At 35.9% G+C, this 22,232-nt stretch overlaps 1 protein-coding gene across 1 annotated transcript in view; it reads right to left on the bottom strand.

The window, feature by feature from the left end:
• Positions 1-22,232, bottom strand: part of LOC126979724 (acetylcholine receptor subunit alpha-like) — a 123,838-nt gene that overhangs the window by 8,278 nt on the left and 93,328 nt on the right. Inside the window, exon 7 of the mRNA XM_050829221.1 lies at positions 12,872-13,018. Within this exon, the coding sequence (XP_050685178.1) occupies positions 12,872-13,018 (147 nt within the window). The remainder of the gene's footprint in view (positions 1-12,871; positions 13,019-22,232) is intronic.

The following is a 22,232-nucleotide window of genomic DNA, read 5'->3' as shown; positions in this document are numbered from 1 at the left end:
GTGGTAGAAAAGAAGAACAATGTGATAATTGTAAATATAACACCTTTATAAATTTTTCTAAAGAACCTCAGAAGCGATAATTATGGTATAATATATATATGTTTCCAACGATACTTATACCATCCATTCCATTGTGTTGTTTTCCGGGACTAATATCAATGCATTAACCTAATATCAGGTTTCACTGAAATCCCAACAGTCTCCGTACTTTATATAACGAATTGGGAACAAAGAATTCGGTAATATGGTGATTATTTCCATCACACACAGAAACTTTGCATTCAAATAAACGGAGAGTACGAGTAACATTCATTTAATTTTCAAAAATGAATAGCATCAAAACTAAAATTCACGATTCGACTGAAACTTGCACATTTTTATATCAAAATGGCACCACACTTGAATTTATGATGCTTTACAAGTCGTCATATAGTTTTTTTGATGATGCCCATGTATTAACAGTGGCTGTTAGCAATTTATTTTTTATAGAAGAGGTCTCTTGCGGTGTGTACCTGGTTTTATAAGATTCGAATCGACTAGAAAGAACATCGCACAATGATCTCATTTTACAATTTGGGTGTGCGTGGAAGAAGGTTATTTGAAAATTGCAGTGTCAAGGAATGTGACACATACAGGTGCTAAGGATAGTATTTTAATTTATGGCATGGGGTGTATCGGTAGCACAGTTTAGGTCAAGAGTTTTTTAGCTCGCCGTGATAAATCTTCCGCGGAACTGCTTGCCTCGCACAGCCACTTTATAGGTTCAATTTCGTCTTGTTTTCCCGAACCGACACGACTAGGGATATTCGAGAAAAGAGTATACTGCCACCTTGAAACCAGTACCAGCTGCGACACGCGAATCGCCTAAATACAGTCCCACATAGCCTGGAAAAAGCTTCCCGCACAATACACGCTATGAGCCCTCGGGTTTATAATAAACTCCCGGACTATATCACAAGCGTGTCAAATTGTAACACTTTTAAATATAAACTCAAAAGGTGGCTCATTGAGCGCTCGTTTTACTCATATAATGAATTTATAAATTAATAATTGAATTATTATGTTAAGTATGTATGACGTGTAATAGTATTTACGAATAAAAACTTGAACTTGAACTTGAAGGCCGGAAACGCATCTCTTGACCTCTGGTTCAGCGGTTGTCCATGGGCGGTTATCTAACCATATTAATTCTCATCACGTGAGTTATTTGTCCGCCCCCATGTTATATAATCAAGCGGTAGAAGCCTGACGATGAAGTTACCTCTTTACGCAACGCCAAGCGATCGTGCCCTTCGCAGAATGGTCTGAGTGGCGGAGCTATGGTCTTCTGTACTTGGGTGGACAGATGAAAGCAATACTACATATGTAGCCGGCCTTGGACTTTGTAGATCGCTATAATGCACGTGGTCAAATGCATCAGAGACATAAGATGACAGCAAAACTCCAAATGTGGCCAAACAAGCGCTTTGTAGAGTGCTAGAATATGGGCACGCATGAAGTATGACCGTGCGCTATTTTGGACGTAGCTTCTTCGAAGCCAATTTTGCTATCCCATCCAGATGACCGTAGTATTGGCAATCGCTCGAGATATAGTATTCAGATAGTATCTCAGACATTAATGAAAGTGTTGTCGAACTTTATCCCATGCCGCGACTTTCACAAGAGAAGGAGATGCAAATTTGTTCCGGGAGCTCAGCTCAAGCTTGGAAAGCTCAAGTCTGATGGAAACTGAATTTTATGTGTTCCTCATCACACTACGACTTTTTTTCTTTCTTTTTTTTGTATTGTGAAGTGGTTATTCTGGTGGCTTTCAGACTGTGGAATGCTCTACCCATTTAAATAAGAAAAGCTTAGGCACTCAATGCATTTTAATGCAACCTCGAAAAAAAAACTTTTTCTTGAAACAAGTTCTATAAAATATTACAGTATATTTATTACATAAGTATTAACTTAATCTATTATTTTTGGTTTGTGGTTCTTAAATCTTATTGTACTCCTCTTAATGTATGTTTTATTTTCTTGCCTTTTGTCACATTATGAATAAAAATCTCCTACACTTTAGGTTACCTGAAAGAGTTTGCTGTGTAGCAATAAGCTCGCCTAATTGTGCTGCATAACTCGTATTCTTCAAATTGTGACATTATTTTAAGCCCCAATGAAGCTATATATTTGAACACTTTAATGTGAAATCGATACAGAATTTCTTTTTACCTCCTCAATCACACATTAGTACAATAAATACATTTAAAAATGAAACTTCAATTCAATTTACAGTAAATTACCTAAAAGGCTTATAATACGTGGCTTCAAAGGTTACACGACATTCATCGCTTCCACTCGATTTATTGAAAACTGAACCTCAAAGTAATTTAATAGTTCCCTGATTGTGAGATAAGGTCAGCTCTCGCAATTTAGATAAGATCTGGAGACCGCAGCGCGCCAAACTACACCGCAGCGGCTATAGTAATGGCGGACTAAGTGATTCATAATGATTGCTTCGCGTCATATTGCCATTACGTCATGTTGTTCAGTCTTTATGGCTTGCAAATTTTATACAGGTTTGAGTGGCTTGCTGCGGGAGTTTTCTTAGCATTTGAATTTCAGATCATCGTATCTTTGTATTTATAAGTCTTCGTTACTCCTTTTTTTTTATAAAAATAATGGACAAGACGAGCAGCAAGAGGTTCAGCTTATAGTAATTGAAACGCCCTGCCCATTACAATGCAGTGCCGCTCAGGATTCTTGAAAAAACTCTAAAATTTCTGATAGGCACTAAAATTGCGCTCTTCATCTTGAGACAAAAGATGTTAAGTCTCATTTGCCCAGTAATTTCACTAGCTACGGCGCCCTTCAGACCGAAACACAGTAATGCTTTCACATTACTGCTTCACGGCAGAAGTAAACGCCGTTGTGGTACCCATAATCTAGCCGGCATCCTGTGCAAAGGAGCCTCCCACTGGTATACATATAATCAATGGGGTTAGAACGATTAATTACGAGTAAATTCAAATGTTTGTGTGTTGTTATATTACAAGATGTGCTCCGCGGCTATTTATTTATTGAAGTGAAAACTTTTTGGAAACTTCCAAAAGGGAAAATCCGATGGGTTCGCTTCACCGACATGCTCATGACTGGCTCACACGATAAATAAATAATTAAAAAAATAAATATAAATATTATATAGTTAGACACTTTTTGGATGAGTGAAACCTCGTGAATTCTCGTCATCAATGTTGCAATAATGTTTTATTGTTTTCACACACACACAAAAAAGTCTAAGCAACATGCATGATATTACAAAGGAGAATGGGACTTTTGGGCCTGATGGATAACAAGTTGAAATATACTTTTAAAAAAAGGGTATATTTTTCTGATGTATAATACAAAAAACTAGCTCATTTTGCAATCTACAAACCGAAAAAACATTAAAATAAAGAAAATCGTTTAAAATGACGTAATCGAATGAATATTAAATCGATTAAAATAACATTAAGATCCAGTTGTTTCATGTCAATAATATTAGTAAGGTGCATAGTTTATGTTCGAATTATTATTATGAATAAAATATAGGTATTATATTCTCAGGAAAAAAACAGAACTGAGCAATTATTTTATTATCAATAAATCGATAAATAAATCGTTTTACATAAAAAATCGATACTAGTGAAATCCTTGTTTCTCAACGCTAACTTCACTTTGACAATGACAGTGTGTCAGATCATTTCGATTCTTCGTCATTGTCACTTCGTTTCTTGTTGTATTCGTTGAGTTACCGACATGTTAACTACCTACCCAATTGAATTCCAAGAAAAGTAATTGTCTGTAGCAGTCTGTTTTACAGTACATGTATGAGTATGCTAATGAGTAAATATTATTCTTATCTGAGCAAATAAAACTATCTTTTAATTTAGGTATACTATATTATATTATCTAATTACCAATTGTCTTATATTATAATGCAAAAAAATGTCGTTACAGTAGTAGATAGGTAGGTATTTTTTATCTAAAACAAAAAACAAGGTTGGTACCCATCTAATATAAGTATGTGATAAATCCTTAGCAGCTAGGCATTTCTAGGCAGGCTATCAACATATAGTGTAAGACAACCTCATTTTTATATCTTCGATTACTCAGCTCCTAGATTGACAAATGTTGCAAAATTTTCAATTACTTATGGATTATTTAAATGTTATCTTTTAAATGGTGCTACTTTCATCTCGTTATCACTTGGGCCCAGGAGTGTATGGAAGCGTTTCAATCTCCTTTACCATTTATATCAATTACTTTCTATGTCTTTATTCACTCAAAGTGCATAGGTATGTAAACTTTTTTGTTTTGGATGACATACTGGCTGGTTGTAAAAAAATATATTATGTTTTGTTTTTTTCGTAAAAGGGAATTTGTTTGAATTTAAGTGCGTTTTTATTGCTACGTTTAGTCTTGATTTTATAATTTTACCAACCATTTAATTAAAGTTAGCGACAAAATTGAATTGATAGATATTCTTTACGTCATGTTTTGACGTCATTTGACGGCAAATGAAATGCATAGAGCTATAGGGATGTTGCAAGCGGGAAGTAATCAATCTCAGGTATCTCGGCATTTTGGCATTCATAGAAGTGATATTTGTCGTCACATCATTCAGGCCGTAAAATGAGTAAAATCACTCCGCAAGACGCCAGCCGATGATAACCGCTCGAGAGATAAGTTTGAGGCAACAAAATTCAAGTGGTGTTGATGTAAGTCCCCAAACTGTGTGAAATCGACTGCATGAGTACGGCCTACGAGCTCGACGCCCTATTAGGTGTCCACCGAAACGTCACGGGAATCGCGCTCGCCAAATTAATGGTGTAGAGAACGCAGAACATGGACCCAGGAACAATGGGATAAAACTATATTTTCCGATGAGTCACGATTCAGGTTTAGGCCTGATACAAGAAGGGTGCGAGTGTACCGTCGGCCCGGATATACTGAAAGGCTCAGGTGCATTCAGGAAGTTCATCCATCCATGTAGCGGCTCAACAGTTATGGTATGGGCGGGTATTATGGAGAACAGGCGAACTGAGCTCGTTTTTGTAAATGGAAACATGAACGCTGAAAACTATGTTGAGGATATTCTCATACCTTATGTCCATCCATTTGCACAAACCTTCGGCTCCGATTTTACGTTAACGCATGACAATGCGCGTTCACATACAGCTCGGCGAACCAGTCAATACTTGGCAATGGAGACCGTCCGGGTATTGCCCTGGCCTGCACAATCGCCAGGCCTCAACTCCATCGAGCACGCATGGGACATGCTCCAGTGACGTGTTTTGACGGACTTGAACGGAGTGACAATAATTCAACAGCTGAAGGATTTGCTACAATTCCATTGGGAGCGAATACCGCAAGATGACATCAACAGTCTCATTAATTCAATGAATAATCGTTGCCGACAAGTTCTGAATAGCAGAGGAGGCCATTCTTTGTATTAAATTATCCTATTCCTTCACAATAAATTCATTTTCTTTAGAAATATCATTTTGTTAAAATAATGTTTAGTTGCTTATGTACCTTAGTTTCTGCAGTATATTCTTATATTGTTAATTTCTGTTATTAAAAGAACTTATAAAGTCAACAGCTGTTATTTTTACATCATAGAACCCTAAAAATATTATTTTAAAAATAAAATACAACGTTATAATGTGAAAAACCATCCTAAAATTTAATTTAGTACATGTTGCTTAGACTATTATGAGGTGTGTATTATCGAAAATAAGTTTTAAAAAAAAAATTAATTAATAATTTAATTGTTTTTAAACTTTATGAAATTTTAAATTTTAATACTAAAAGTTCTAAGTTGTCACTTCTATTGGCAGTATCTACAAATGCCTTTTTTTTTGTTACTTTTTTTTTATGGAATAGGACAAACGAGCTTATGGGTCATCTGGTGTTCAGTGATTACCGCCGCTCACGTTCTCTTGCAACACCAGAGGAATCACAGGAGCGTTGCCGTCCTTAAAGGAAGGTGGTCGCGCTTTTTTTGAAGGTACCCATGTCGCATCGTCCCGGAAACACCGTAAAAGGAAGCTCATTCCACAGCTTTGTAGTACGTGGAAGAAAGCTCCTTGAAAACCGCACTGTGGAGGACCGCCACACATCCAGATAGTGGGGATAATATCCTTACTTGTGGCGTGTCGTGCGAATGTGTAATTCGGCGGCAAAAATCAGGTTAAACAGTTCTTCGGAACACTCCCCGTGATAAATGCCTGACCTGCGCTTTATATGTATGTTTGTATTGCTGTACTCTATTAATGACGCCCAGGTTCTTCAAAGCCAATTTGGCTTTGCTCTCCAGATGGCGACGGAATTGGCAATCGCTCGGGATTTCGAGACCCCGTATTCTGATATTAGACGAGGCTTTAAGAGAATTGTTGTTGAAGAGCGGTGATACGGCAAATGGTTTTTTTTTAGTGGTAAACGCGTAAATTTGAGTCTTATGGGGGTTAAATTGGACAAGGTTCAATTCACTCCATTCCGCGACCTTCTCAAGGGAGGACTCGATAGAAGACACAAGTTTCTCCCAGGACTGGTTGACGATTTCCCGAGAATGACCTTTTTATGGAGAAAAAGCGGTAACAGTTGTACATACACATAAACTTGACTTCAAGTGTAACATTATTTTCGCGTGTAATAAGTTATTGTTATCATTCCCATCGTGACTTATGTGTTGGTGAAAATGGCATGAAAATCGGTGCAGTATTTTTTGAGTTTATCGCAATCAGACAGACAGATGTGGCGGAGAACTTTTGTTGTATAATATTATGTAGTGATGTCTATAGGTACATTAGCGAATTTGGTAGTGTGTAACTACTCCGTTAAGTCGAGTTAGTGAGTAGGTATTTTATTGGGCGATGTACAAAACAAATACAATTGTTAAAAATATTTGAGTGGTAAAAGGTAACTATAATATAAACGACATTCTTAATGATTAGGAATGGAACGACAGCCCTCCGCTCCTCCGTTATTTAATAAATAAAATTATTGTTCATGAGACATAAGATGTTAAGTCTCATTTGCCCAGTAATTTCACAAGCTGCGGCGCCCTTCAGACTGAAACACAGTAATGTTTATACATTACTGCTTCACGGCAGAAATAGGCGCCATTGTATTACTCATAATCTAGCCGGCTTCCTGTGCAAAGGAGCCTCCCACTGGTGAATAATAATATTGTGGAGACATTTTATAAAAAACAGAAGCCTTTTTAGAAGAAAGAAAGTTTCTTCCGCCCATTCTTCTCAGGTCTGAGGCATACATATTCAAATCGGTGGTACGTTTTGACATCCAAATAGTGATTTAAAATACTATTTTAAATAAATATAATTGAATTTACATTTAATTTGAGCATTAAAAGTTATTCCCAAATCGCTCTACAATAACTGAGCCCCTGAGGGACATTTACAAGGGGTTCAGACTAGGGTTGTCTACGTTATTTTGTTTGTAAATAATTAATCCAATACGAACGTGATTGTCTTTTGTTTGGGGTAATTGAGTTGCTTAATTATTTCTGGTAACATTTGAGTTAGTTTCAGATTGAAACATAAACAACAATTATCATATTATTTGCTATAACATTATGTGATGAAGTGATTTACTGAGATTTAAACTCAAAGATTTTGTTTTTATTTATTTCTTCATTTATTGCTTTATCGAAAAAAAAAACGTTTATTTGAGCCTCATAAAGAATCTTTAAGTTTCAATTTATCGAACTCGGAATTTCGATGTAATTCGGAAAAAAACACTTTTTCGCTTTTCTATCGTCAACGAAAACTCACGAACGAATCAATCGATTATGACCGACGTAGCGATTGATGTGGTATTTTGATGTTAAGAGCTGATTAGTTTTTGGAATCGATCAGTAAAGCTACAAACATATAGGAAAAAAAATTCGTTGTTTGTTTTAGATATCTGAAAATCTACCGGTACGAATTATATTCAAAATCTAAGTTTGGTGCGCGATGAAATCAGTCAAGCTGTTAAAAAGTTATAAGAGTTTTACATACATCCATATACCTCGGTAACATTGAAAATGTTTAGAAAATGAAAAACGGCTTATGTAGAAAGTTGCCAGTACTTTTATTGTTTTTCGAAGTAATCTCCGTTCCTCTCTCACACATCGTTGCATTTGATGGAACCACTGAGAAAACAGTCGGCCCATTCTTCCTTAGGGGTCTCTTCTATGGCATTTTCATACGATTTCATCGCATCTTCAGGGCTCATAACGCTTTACGAGTTTAATTCGCTATTCCTCGGATTTTATCTATAGTTCTTGGAAATAAATAAAAGGCGCAGGGCGCCAGGTCAGGACTATATGGCGGATGACTCTCTCGATCTCGACATGATCTCGACACTTGTCATAGTCAAATATTCAACAGTCCGTTTTGCGGAGTGCGCTGAAGCACAATGCTTCAGCGCACTCCGCGTGGTGAAGTAGGATCCTGTTTCGAGGGCACTGCTGTCGAATTTTTTCCAAGACAACAGGCAAACAGCGATTGACATTCCCGTCTACAGTAACTGTCCTTCCATCTTCTAGCACAAATGTCGCGAAATGACTTTTCCGAGCAAAGAATGAGGCAATCATCTTTTTTCTTTGACTTCTTCCTTTCTTTACCTTAGTTGGCCGATCCTCGAAAGGAAACACCCACTGAGCTGATTGTATTTTGGTTTCGGGTTCGTAGCAATATCCAGCTTTCATCACCTGTGACGATGTCAAATACAGCATTTGAGTCACCGCCGTTGAACTTATCTAACATTTGGCGACACCAGTCCATGCGTAGGTGTTTCTAGTCGTCGGTTAAAGTATGGGGAATCCATCTAGTACAGAGTTTCCTGACGCCTAAATGTTCGTGTAATATTTTTTTAACTTGACTCACATCAATGCCTAGGCTTGCCCGTATCTGTTGATAGGTCACTCTCTTATCTTCCTCTATCATGCGTCGCACAGCACTGATGTTGTCTTCAGTGTCGCTGTTAAAGGATCATCATTGAGATTGCTACGTCCACGCTTAAACTTGTTAAGCCAATTTTAAATAGTAGCACGAGATGAGGCTTCATATAGAAATGCTAATCGCAGCCTATTATAGCTTTGTTGTTGAGTAAGCCCACAACGAAAGTCATAATAAATCATGGACCGAAAATTTTCTCGCGTTAGGTTCACGTGTAACAAGAGTTTCAGATTTGCCGCCAATTCACAAAAACAAATGACAAATGAAAGCAATATATTACATTAGGTTTCGAAAGAGTTCTAAAATTGAAATTTAAAAACGTTTTCATTAGCAATGTTTCTAACTGGCCAGTTCTAAACATCTTCAGTGTTACCCACGTATACATACACACACTCACACACACATACATACATGCAGACGTACGGACACCATCGCGGGAATAGTCAGGAAAGCTTCCTAGGAACTTAAAACGTCAAGATCTGATGAAAACTCGAATTTCGAAAAACGGGGTAAAACCAATAACTTCCTGAGTTTTTGAAAATTTTTAATTTACTTAGTGTGAATTTCACAACGTGCAAGTACTAAATTACCACAAGCACGTTAAAAGGCGTAGTAATGAACAGCAAACCAAAATATTCATTATTCGAATAACAAATTTTTGAAGAGCCTATGAATCTATTAATAATTGTTTTGAATTTTAGGTATTCTGGTACTTTATTATAAATTTTAATTAACATCGAGTAAGGACCTCAAGAAACCTGTTGGATTTGCAGAAGAATAAGATTTGAAGGGCGCTTTTATGATTTTGGTATAAAAATTGGGTATTTTGTTCCCATTATAGATAAAATTATAACTGTTTACAATAAATATACTTGTAAATCGCTTCCCTATATTTTCTTTGTAATAAGAAGTTGTAAATAGTCCATTACATGGATGTTATGAAAGCATTTCCGAACTTAACTTCCCTTAAAGTTAAGTATTTGAATAGATTGTTGGTTATTGAAAACACTTTGAATGGGAGTGTATTCTACAATAAGAAAAGTTTTCTTCTCCCACTGATGAGGTATTTAATAAGATAGATTACTGGGTATAAAGCGAAATTACTTGTTATACAGTACTGTCGGCAAAAAAGTGTTGCAATTTACATTGATAAAACTTATTATAACTGATTAGTAACGGTTTAATAACGTTTCACTATGGCCTATTTTAATAGCGACTTCTTATTGACATACTCGTAGTTGCAGGTTGTAAAACAGTTTCGGAAGTAAGATATAATTAAATGTACTATATTTATGCTTAACGTATACGCTACCAACTCTTTTGCTTTTCTCGTCTGATTTATACGGAAAAAAAATTGGCGCTAATGCAATGGTGCACAGCAATTTTTTGCAAAAAATTCAATTTCTACAAGTGACAAAACCATTGTCTGTGTGATAAAAAAATCTAGTGGCATTCGGACTCGTACATGTACTATTGTTACGACTCTGTAATAATCAAATACTTTTGTGAACGAAACCTTATTTTTATTAGCTTGGCGGCAACTTTGCATTCGGCCATCTTGGTTTTTTTTTGTCATTATAGCAGAAATGTTATTTAACTCACTCTGTCAATATTTCAACTGTCTAGCTTTTACGGTGTGCGAGATACAGTCCGCTGACAGAAAAACAGATGTACAGATGGATAGTGGATGCTTATTTATTCTTGCATAAAAACAAAAGGTTTCATTTTAATTCAAATATTTTTTTGCTATCTGTACACTTAAGAGTGTTTACACTTTGCAAAGTTATAATTGGTTTTAGTCGTTAGCGTAATGGAATTTAGAACAAGTAATAATTAAGACTGTCATAATCCCATCTTAAGGTCTCTGAAATCTCAGTGGGTCGATTCGCACTCCGACTAGCAAAAGCGATGTTGTGAAACTGACGAAAATCTTTACTTACTTGTAGAAAACTGAATAAATAATAGCTAAATAATTTTCAGCTTTTTGAATTTCACTAAGTAATATAATAAATTTAGTTCGATAATTGATATAAATATTGATTCCCCTAACACTATTCGTAAATTACTTATCAGCAATCTAGTCAGCGAGACAGGAGTGTTATAGATTACTTTGCTCTGTTCCTTAAAAGATATAACTTTAAACAAACACAAACATATTTTAATTGTAAATTAGTTTGTTTTATTTTATTATATTATGTAACTAAATCACTTATTATTTGTTTCCCTAACTATCCTTAAAACAATTCTCAATTGGTTATTGCAGACTTAGATTATTTCCTCTGGTTTTAGTTTTTAACTTACTTCTAGATTTATAATAATAGCTGACCCGACATACGTTGTTCTGTAGATAGTAAAAAAAACTGTTTATAGGAATTTGCCAATAATATTTCGAAACATCTAGAATTATTTCATAAAAATGCTCCCTGTTGTTATAGTGAAATTGTTTCACAGCGGAACTGTCAAACCGTGCGTCACCAAATTCTCTCATATAAAATTGGTCCATACAAAACAAATATTGAAAATAAAAATTATTATGGGTATCAAATCGAAATAAGAACTATCCTATCTCTCAAGTTGGACCAAACTGCACTCCATGAAGTAATCCCCATTAAAATCCTTTCAATAGTTTAGGAGTCCATCGCGGACAAACAACGTGTCACGTAATTTATATATATTAAGATGATAAGCGAAATAAGCATGCAGTGTTTACCTTTAATTTTTTTGTAAAACTGCTGGTAGACCAATAAATAAATAAAGTGAATAAGTTCATATTCTATTTTGCATAAAAATATTTGAATTTGAATTCGTAACAACACGCTGTTCAGATTAATTAGGTACTCAGACTTCGTAGTCTTTTATTAGTGAATTCGTATTCACTAATAAAATAAATGAGATCTAATTGGATATCAAGTTCTTTCAAGTACCTTAAATCACAACTCTTATCGTGTTTTCTTATGTAACTGAAAGTAATATTTGTTATGTATTTGCTACTGCCGGTGCGGGAGGGGCTTAAATTAGTAGTGCATAGAATTTACCACCTTTATCTGGGGTTACCCTTTACGTACCATAAGAGGTTCACAAGTGAGTAACAATGCCATGTGTCAGGTGGTAGTAACAAATCTACTCTGTGTTGGTAGGAAATGACCAACTCGTAACCGTACAAGGGCCAAAAGCGTCAGGGACATTCTGGCAGGTCCGATTAAAAAAAAATTTTGCTGATAAAAACTAGTAATAATATTTCCATGTATTATAAGTCATTAGACTGAACATTTTAATGTCAACATGAAAAATCTTTTTGTACAATTTCCAAGGATGCTGGCTGTATGGGTGTACCTTTGCCATTCCTTGAAGTAAAAATAAAACCACTCAACAGAGATAATTAATATGTACAATATATTTCCCGCCCATTTAAGTGACAACTAGAAATCTTGTCGTTTCTTATAAAATTACCTAGTTGTAGAAAAAAAATTGTGTGCGACATTGTATAGATAGTTCTAAAACGTAAGTTGTGTGGTTGTGAACATCGCAATGAATGACGTCATCTTAACAAACATAGGTCACTTCATTGTGTGTACTCTTACGGCCGTTCCCAATATACTATCCACAGATACAGATATATTACTACCTTCTACTGTCAGTAATCTGAAGCTTTCCCAATATACCCAATAAGTAATTCTTATCGCCAGTTCACTGTTGCAATTTCCATACAAACTTCTATCCCTGGTAAACTACACGTCGTCCCATTGACAGACAGCGTGTACGGATAAGATGAGTTACGGTCGATAAACTTACTGGGACAGAAAAGTCAACGATAGTTACGATTTTTTATCCCAGTAGGCCATAACCGGAGGAGGTGTATTAACAAAAATAAAATGGTACATTACCTCGTGGTATCAAACTTGTACTGCGGCCGTTTCATGAAGAGCAGCCGTGGCAGGATATGGATAAAAACACGCTTCACCCAGGGTGCCATGCGATGTGTCTGCGGAGATCTGAAGTGCACATTCAGAACCACCACCGTCACGCATATACTGGAAACATATCGTACACCATTAAATCCAGTTTTACCAGTGGGAGGCTCCTTTGCACAGGATGCCGGCTAGATTATGGGTACCACAACGGCGCCTTTTTCTGCTGTGATGTAATGTGTAAGCATTACTGTGTTTCGGTCTGAAGGGTGCCGTAGCTAGTGAAATTACTGGCAAATGAGACTTAACATCTTATGTCTTAAGGTGACGAGCGCAGTTGTAGAGACGCTCAGAATTTTTGGAGTTTTTCAAGAATCTTTAGCGGCACTGCATTGTAATAGGAGGGCGTATCAAGTACCATCAGATGAACGTCCTGCTCTCGTCCCTTATTTTCATAAAGAAAAATATCCAACCGCTGATTTCTATATTCACCATACTGGTGATGCGAGATTGTCATAGTCAAAGTCAAACTCAAATAAACTTATTCAATTAGGCTTAAAAGCGCTTTTGAATCGCCACTATAAATATTACTTTTAAACTACCGAATCTACCATATGTTTGGAAAAATAGTGCTCGCGAGAAGAACATGCAAGAAACTCAACGCCCACTCTTTTCAATTAATAGAGTATTTTGTAATGGCTGTCATAACAAATTAGTTTGTAAGATGCTGCATCAAATATATGAATAGTGTTTGAAGTTAAGAGCAGTTTAACCTGATTCCTGCCGCCGAATTCCACCTTCGCACGACACGCCACAAGTTAGGATATCATCCCCACCATCTGGATGTGTGGCGGTCCTCCACAGTGCGGCTTTCAAGCAGCTTTCATCAACGTACTACAAACCTGTGGAATGAACTTCCTTGTGCGGTGTTTCCGGGACGATGCGACATGGGTACCTTCAAAAAAAGTGCGTACACCTACCTTAAAGGCAGGCAACTCTCCTGTGATTCCTCTGGTGTTGCAAGAGATTGTGGGCGGCGGTGATCACTTAACAACAGGTGACCCGTACGCCCGTTTGTCCTCCTTATCCATACAAAAAAATGTTAAGGCGCTATAGTCCTAAAAAGTAACATTTTTAAAAATCTACTTAAAATACTTCTACAAATACTACGGTTCCAATTTTTTGACATGTTTATCTTCATTTCTTTACCTAAATTATCGTTGTTTCGAAAAACGATTACGAAAAAAATTCTCGATAGATTTATTTTTTGAAAAATAGTCTTTTTTATTTGAATTGTTTATATTATCATAAAACTATGATAGCTATAAACACAAAACTTATTTTATTCGATAGTTTATTAGTATTTATAAGTTTTCACTGTGGGATTTATCAATACGCTTTGTAAATTATTTTATATTATTTTTTTTCGTAATAAACCAAACGCGACGCCTTGGTTGCATGCTCGCTCAAGCCAGCAGTACGCCCGTGACCACTGTCAAGGAAGGTACTGTGTTCGTGTCTCTCGGGCTCACATAACGTAAGATTTTAGCAAACAAGTACAAAGCGGGAATCATAGTAAAAAAATAATGATGATGCGACAGCGTATTCGTTGAAATATATAGGTATATGTAAGTCAGAAAGTACCTAAAATAAAATTTACGTAATATTATTTTGTATATTATGCAACGCGGGATTTTTGTATATATGTACTTTAGGGAAGTTAGATAAATCCAAGATGACCGTCGCACAAAATTATGATTTCAGCAATATGGATATCGTGTCCGAGGTTCTCGAGGGTGCAGATAACGATTTTGTGATCATTTTTGAAATCCATGATGGCCGCCGCACAAAATGTTGATTTCAGCAATATGTATATCGTGTCCGAGGTTCTCGAGGGTGCAGAGAACGATTTTGGGATCATTTTTGAAATCCAAGATGGCCGCCGCACAAAATTATGATTTCAGCAATATGGATATCGTGTTCGAGGTTCTCGAGGGTGCAGATAACGATTTTGTGATCATTTTTGAAATCCAAGATGGCCGCCGCACAAAATTATGATTTCAGCAATATGGATATCGTGTCCGAGGTTCTCGAGGGTGCAGAGAACGATTGTGTGATCATATTTGAAATCCAAGATGGCCGCCGCACAAAATTATGATTTCAGCAATATGGATATCGTGTCCGAGGTTCTTATAGAGAAAATATTATCACAGTAATTCCGTACTCTAGCACAACTGTAAGTTTTAAAAAATATTACGTGGTCCTTCTGGAGCGGTGGTCGTTGACCCGCATCGCTCGGTTCGTTCTCAGCCATGTCCGACGCCCGTGTCCATGCGTACCTATCGAATCTAACGTTCGCGCAATTTTTACCTAAAGTGTTGGGAAAACCTCGCCTTAAAAGCGTTTTAAATATCAAGTATTTCATTAAAAAGTAATAAAGAATAACTGTTAAAATATAAATAATCCTATGGATATTGGATGCATCAACCTTGAACATGATGGTCGTTATTAGGAATTGGATCCAACAAATACAATGATTTATAAACTTTTGGAAGTCAACCCGGCACCACAAGAAGCAACTTCACTACATACATTTGGTCAACATGTCGTCTTTTTTCAATCCATCTCCGGGATGAAGTATTGGTATTTTACAGATAAGTGACTTCAAAATTAATTTAGAAATTAAAATGGATCGCCATCACTAACAAAGTCTTGAATACACTAGGTTCCACTCGATTCCTAAGCCCGTGAACGCTGGAGTGCCCCAACGCTGTGTGCTATCTCCCACGCTGTTTCTTCTGCATATCAATGATATGTTGGACACCTCCAACATATATTGCTATGCAGACGACAGCACTAGAGATGCCGTATACACGGGCCATGCAGGTCTCTCTCGGGAAAACGTCGACCAGTGCCGGGAGAAACTTGTGTCTTGTATCGAGTCCTCTCTCGAGAAGGTCGCGGAATGGGGTAAATTGAACCTTGTCCAATTTAACCCCCAGAAGAGTCAAGTTTGCGCGTTTACCACTAAAAAACCCCATTTGTCGTATCACCGCTCTTCGATAACACTTCCCTTAAAGCCTCGCCTAGTATCGGAATACTGGACCTCGAAATCTCGAGCGATTGCCAATTCCGTGGCCATCTGGAGGGCAAAGCCAAATTGGCTTCGAAGAAGCTGGGCGTCATTAATAGAGCATAGCAATACTTCAAGCCAGCACATATTCTAGCGCTCTACAAAGCGCAGGTCCGGCCACACATGGAGTAATGCTGTCATCTCTAGTCTGGCGCACCCCAGTATCAGAGAATGTGGGCGGCGGTGATCACTTAACACCAGGTGACCCGTACGCTCGTTTGTCCTGCTATTTCATAAAAAAAAATGTTTTGTCAAAAGAAATTGCAAAGAATTTAAATAAATTCAATTAATTGTTATTTTCGCATAATATATAACATTCATGTAGTATTTTGGAATATTGTTCTATGGTATGGTGTCCTCACAGCGAGGTCTATAATAGTAGATAAGAATAAATCCAAAAACGATTTATATGGCATCTTTATTACCAATACAACGACTAAGAACGCTTGCGATATTCTAAGATATACGAACTGTCCGATAGGAGGAATGTATTGGATTGTCTCGAAGAGAAAAAATATCATTTATTTACTTACATCAAAATTACACATAAGAATCTCAAAGATTTTACTACCACTTAGGAAAAGTTGAATTTTAATGAGTAGTAGTGGGAGGAAATTCATTGTAACTCTATTAAATCTAATTTTACAGTTTGTATATTTTATCTACACCTATGCTTTAAATCCTCTATTAAAGATTCTGAAACAGTTAGCTTATTGCCAACATTAAAACACAAAATGTCCTAATAACCGTTACATCTAGGGTTGCCAACTATATTGTTTTTAACAGTATTATACTGTTTTTCACAAAATTTTACTTTTTACTGTTGAACAAAAATAAAGTATACAAAATACTGTTTTCAGCATGCAAACACATTATGTGTTATACTTCCTCGCTCACACTTTGTATTATTTAGTCAGAGGGTGCTCACTGCTGCACAGTGTGAGCGTAGCCACGAACAATCACACCGAGTTTCTGAACGAATCTGTCAATGTCAAATATTAAAGACTGTCAGTGACAGACATGCGAGTGTATGCGTTCTCGTTCTCATTCTCAGGACATATAACCTTTTTTTACGTGGACCGTGAATTACCTCATTTATTTTAATTTTAGAATTGTGGTGAGGCGTATGAAGTTTTTAAACAAGATTAAATTAGTAAGTTGTGCGAGAAGTTCAATAAAATATGTATTTAAAATAATAAATAAATAAAATACTGATCATTTTTCTAAAATACTTATACGGAAAAACCTACTAAAATACAGCTACAAGTATACGCGTTTTAATCCATTAAGAAGTATTTTGAAGTGAAAATTTCTTATGGGTAAACCGATACGTTACGTAATGCGGTAAAACGCTTTCGTCATAATAAATCAATTGAAACAATATTTAACCGTTATAATTTAATGGCTTTAAATGGTTTTAAAAATTGTTTGAAATTGCTTAAAAATTGTAATAAACCTTCAGGAAATTTATGACGTTTGCGACATTCGTAAATTTTTTTTGGTTCTTCGTTTATCATTAGGACAGGCTTACTTCTCTCAAGTTAAACAATTTTAATAAAAGGCATTTATTTTCTCAAAATTGATTCCTTTAGAATTCTTTTTGATGTAATTTCTAAAATAATAGATTCCACTACCACTTCGGAAACAAATGGCGCTTTGAGAGAGAAGAAGCGGCGCCAGAAACTCTCCCAGCATTCCTTTTTTGCGCTCTTTTCAATAAAAATATACAATACTGTACAGTTATTTAAATCGCTATAAAATAATCATAATCTGGTCCCAGTTTAATATTAAATAGTTCAACTTAGATTAGTTTAAGTTATCACTCCTGTCGGACGACCCAAGACGCGCATGTTTTTTATTTATTTAAATAAATGGGTAACATCCGTTAGTAAAAAAATATTTCTGTACGTCACAACGTTATTACGAGAATGTATTGATCGACGCTACCACTTTTCTCTTGTTAAAATTGAACGACGCAATAAAATTAATGATGACATGTTTAATACAATGTTCAAAGCTGCCAATTGGTTTGATGCCAATAATTTGGCACTAGAGGGAAAGAAAATATGATATTATTGATTCATACCATCTAATGTTAAAAAGATCCTAACGAATATTAATATAAGATCCGTTAAGTTAGTTGTTTGGAATAATCTTATCTACCTGCTTCATGTGGTTACAATAAAAGTTAATACATTTTTTATAGTCGCTAATAAAATGTTCGCAAAATACCTTTATTTATTTGCGGTGTGTGTTGTTCCATTTTCTGTACTCAATAACTCTTGTGTTTTACTTACGGCCATTTCCAATATACTGTCTACAGATAGAGATAAATTACTACCTTCTACAGTTAGTAATTACCTGTCAATTATCTTAAGCTGTCCCAATATACCCGATAAGCCATTCTTATCTTATTCGCTGGTAAGCTTTACGTCGTCCCATTGAGAGACAACGTGTACGGATAAAGTGAGTTACCGTCGATAAGTTTCTTGGGACAGAAAAGTCAACGATAGGATTGAATATTGGGAGAGGCAGTTAGTGATTTACATCAGTCAGTAAAAAGACAGTTGTTCATTTATAAAACAGAGGCATTCAGGGAGTGTCGACAGAAGTAAAACTTGAATAAAACTTACGTGTGTATTTTTTTAATCATCAGGAAATATTTTATCGTGCACGAAATACTTTAAAACGAATAATTATTAGAAATGGTAACAGTGTCGTGCCAAGATGCATGTGTCTATATACGTACATTCAAAATATATGTACATACTTATAACACATCCTTGATGACAAAACACAAAGAAAAGTCAAATATGTGTTACGGACATGATGTTATAGAAGATTAAGGAAACTTAAGTTTACCCTGGTTATAAAAACTAGGAGTATAAGGTCCAAAATAATCATCTTTAATTTGAATTCTATTGGGGTCGATTTTTTTAACCGACTTCAAAAAAGGAGGAGGTTTCCAATTCGTCGGTATTTTTTTTTGTTTGTTACCTCAAAACTTTCGACTGGGTGAACCGATTTTGATAATTCTTTTTTTATTTGAAAGCTGGTGCTTTGTAATTTGGTTCAGATCTGACAACGGCATCCATGAGAAAGCCATAAAAGTCTTAAATTTGCTATACATACGTTTAGCAAAATCAATTATAAATTTGCGAATAACTCAATATCGCGCCAACCGACTTCGATGATTCTTTTTTTATAGGAAAGGATATACTTCAAAAATAGTTTGGTGAGAGTTTGGTTAGGTTCTGATTACGGAATCCATGACAATGTAACGGGACTCTTCAATTCTTAGTCAACTCTCAATCTACGCATATTTAAGTAAATTGTTAGTTAGTATACTTCAAATTCACTAAAAATCATAAAATATTTATTTTTTTGATGAAAAAACAACTGACTTCAAAAACACAATTCCAAAACAATAGATATAATACGTACTAAAAAGTATAAAAATAAATGCGTATTTTTATACAATCTAATTAATTAGTATAATTCTAGTTACGGTTATTGTAATTTTTGGAGTCGGTGTCATCCAAGATGGGTTTGTAACTATGTAGATATAGGTGAGATGTGCTTGAGTCGTGAGGAGGCGAGAGGCCATAGCGGGTCGCGGCGGAAGGACACCGATTCCAAAAATAACAATAATCGGAACTAGAATTAGATTTATTATTTAGATTGTATAAAATACGCGATTATTTTTATACCTTTTAGTGCATATTATATGTTTGGGGAATAGTGTTTTTGAAGTCGGTTGTGTTTTAGTTAAAATATTTTTTATTTACAATAAAATACCAGACAGTATACTAGGACTCACTGAGAATACAAAAATGAATTATATTTCATTTAATTTCATCATTAATAGCTTCATATTAAAGCTACTTTGACAAACAAGGCTTACTATAGAATAGTAGAATATATAGAACGCTGGTAACAATAATAATAAATAAACCGCTACGGAGCTCATGTAATATGAATGCTAAAAGAATAGAGATGAATTGTTGTAGTCCATCTAGTAAAATAAACTAGAGAATCGCAACTATATAATAAAGTAAATGATCAACAATTGTACTCATATAATAAACAAAGCTATTTTTGCCTTAAAATAAATATTCCGCTTTCTTATGAAGTACATACTATATAAAGTGAAAATGGACTAGACACATTCTGAAGGAAAGATAAATGGTCAAAGACCGCTACAGAATGGTATCACAGTGGTACACGGAAAACGAAGGAAAGTTAGATAGATTAGAAGGTGGGAAAGTTAGATACATCCAGCCTTATTTGACGATTTTAAAAGGATAGCAAGACCAGGGAGGATGAGAAGTACCTAAAGACTGAATTAAGTGGAAGTCCTTTAAGAAGGCCTGTGAGTTTTTAAATTTGCGATGGATTAGTAAGGCGGTAGTTAGTAAATAAGTAAATAAATACAAAGCAATAAAAAATATATAATATATTAATCAATAATAAAATAAATATGCAGTAAGTTTTTCTTGAAATATTCAATTTGGAGATGAGGCTCAAAGAATCCGTGCTATGATTCTCTCCAAAAACAAAGTAATTGTTTCATTGCGTTTTCTTATCCACACTATTGGGACTATACATAAAATGTGTCTGATTCGTATGAAGGCTTCCCGACACTATCATCTGTTATAAATGTGATTTGCCAGCTATGTCATGAACATTTATGTATATAAAGGGTGTGTTTATTAGAGGTATAGTACTTTAAATTGCAATAAAACAACGATGGATTATTCGATTGACATGAATTTTATGTATCCGATAGATAATCTTGTGGCATTACATTTTAAATATGATCTTGCATATGACCGCCACGGCTGGCTCGGATGTAGTCCAATCTGGACGTCCAATTATCGATGACGTTTTCCAACATTTTTGGCCGTACATCGGCAATAACACGGCGAATGTTGTCTTCCAAATGGTCAAGCGTTTGTGGCTTATCCGCATAGACCAATGACTTTACATAGCCCCACAGAAAGTAGTCTAGCGGTGTTAGATCACAAGATCTTGGAGGCCAATTCACAGGTCCAAAACGTGAAATAAGGCGTTCACCAAACGTGTCTTTCAATAAATCGATTGTGGCACGAGCTGTGTGGCATGTTGCGCCGTCTTGTTGGAACCACAGGTCTTGGACATCATGGTTGTTCAATTCAGGAATGAAAACGTTAGTAGTCATGGCTCTATACCGATCACCACTGACTGTCACGTTCTGGCCATCATCGTTTTTGAAGAAGTACCGACCAATCATTCCACCAGCCCATTAAGCGCACCAAACAGTCAGTTTTTTGGATGTAACGGTGTTTCGACATACACTTGAGGATTAGCTTCACTCCAAATGCGGCAGTTTTGTTTGTTGACGTAGCCATTTAACCAAAAATGCGCTTCATAGCTAAACAAAATTCGCTTATGAAAATCGGGAACAACGGCAATCTCGTTTTGGGCCCATTCGACGAATCTACGCCTTGCTTGATGATCTTTTGGCTTCAATTCTTGCACGAGTTGGATTTTGTAAGCAAGCAAACCAAGATAAGGAACTTGATCCGCAAAATCTTCCATAAAGTGGATGGACACAGATCCAATTCCTGTGCTCGATGGCGGATGGACTCATTCGGGTCTTCCTCAATGCTACCCTCTACAGTAGCAATAGCTTCTTCTGTACGCACCGTACGGCGTCTCTGGGGATGCAACAAGAGTAAATGTGGTGCGAAAACGTTCCATGGTTAATCGAATTAACTGCTCTGATGGACGATTTTGTCGGCGGTAAAATGGACGTAGTGCGCGATACGTATTCCACATAGAACCATTATTTTCGAAATAGAATCGCACTATTTGCAAGCGTTGTTCAGGCGTGAGTCTATTCATGATGAATTGTCAAACCAAACTGAGAATAAATCACTTGACAGCTGTTAAATCGGTCGCCATCTTGAACAGTATTGCCATCTTAAAGTTCTATACCTCTAAAAAAAACACCCCTTATTAATATAAGTATTTTCCTACTTCTGCTTATCAAAGCTAAACCTTTTCCGAAGCAGTTATTAATGTTTTTTTTTTAATTTTGCCATTCATAAGTATCATTTCCTTAACCAGAACGAATAAAGTGATTTTTATTTGGTATTTGATGCTCAAAAAAAATGCAAAGAAATTGTTTAGTATTTGTGTATTAAAGTAAAGTATGAACCT

Source organism: Leptidea sinapis, chromosome 1 (assembly GCF_905404315.1).
Source record: "Leptidea sinapis chromosome 1, ilLepSina1.1, whole genome shotgun sequence".
Lineage (NCBI taxonomy): Eukaryota > Metazoa > Arthropoda > Insecta > Lepidoptera > Pieridae > Leptidea > Leptidea sinapis.
The sequence above is the reverse complement of the archived record's forward strand: the minus strand, read 5'-3'. Positions and strand labels throughout refer to the sequence as shown.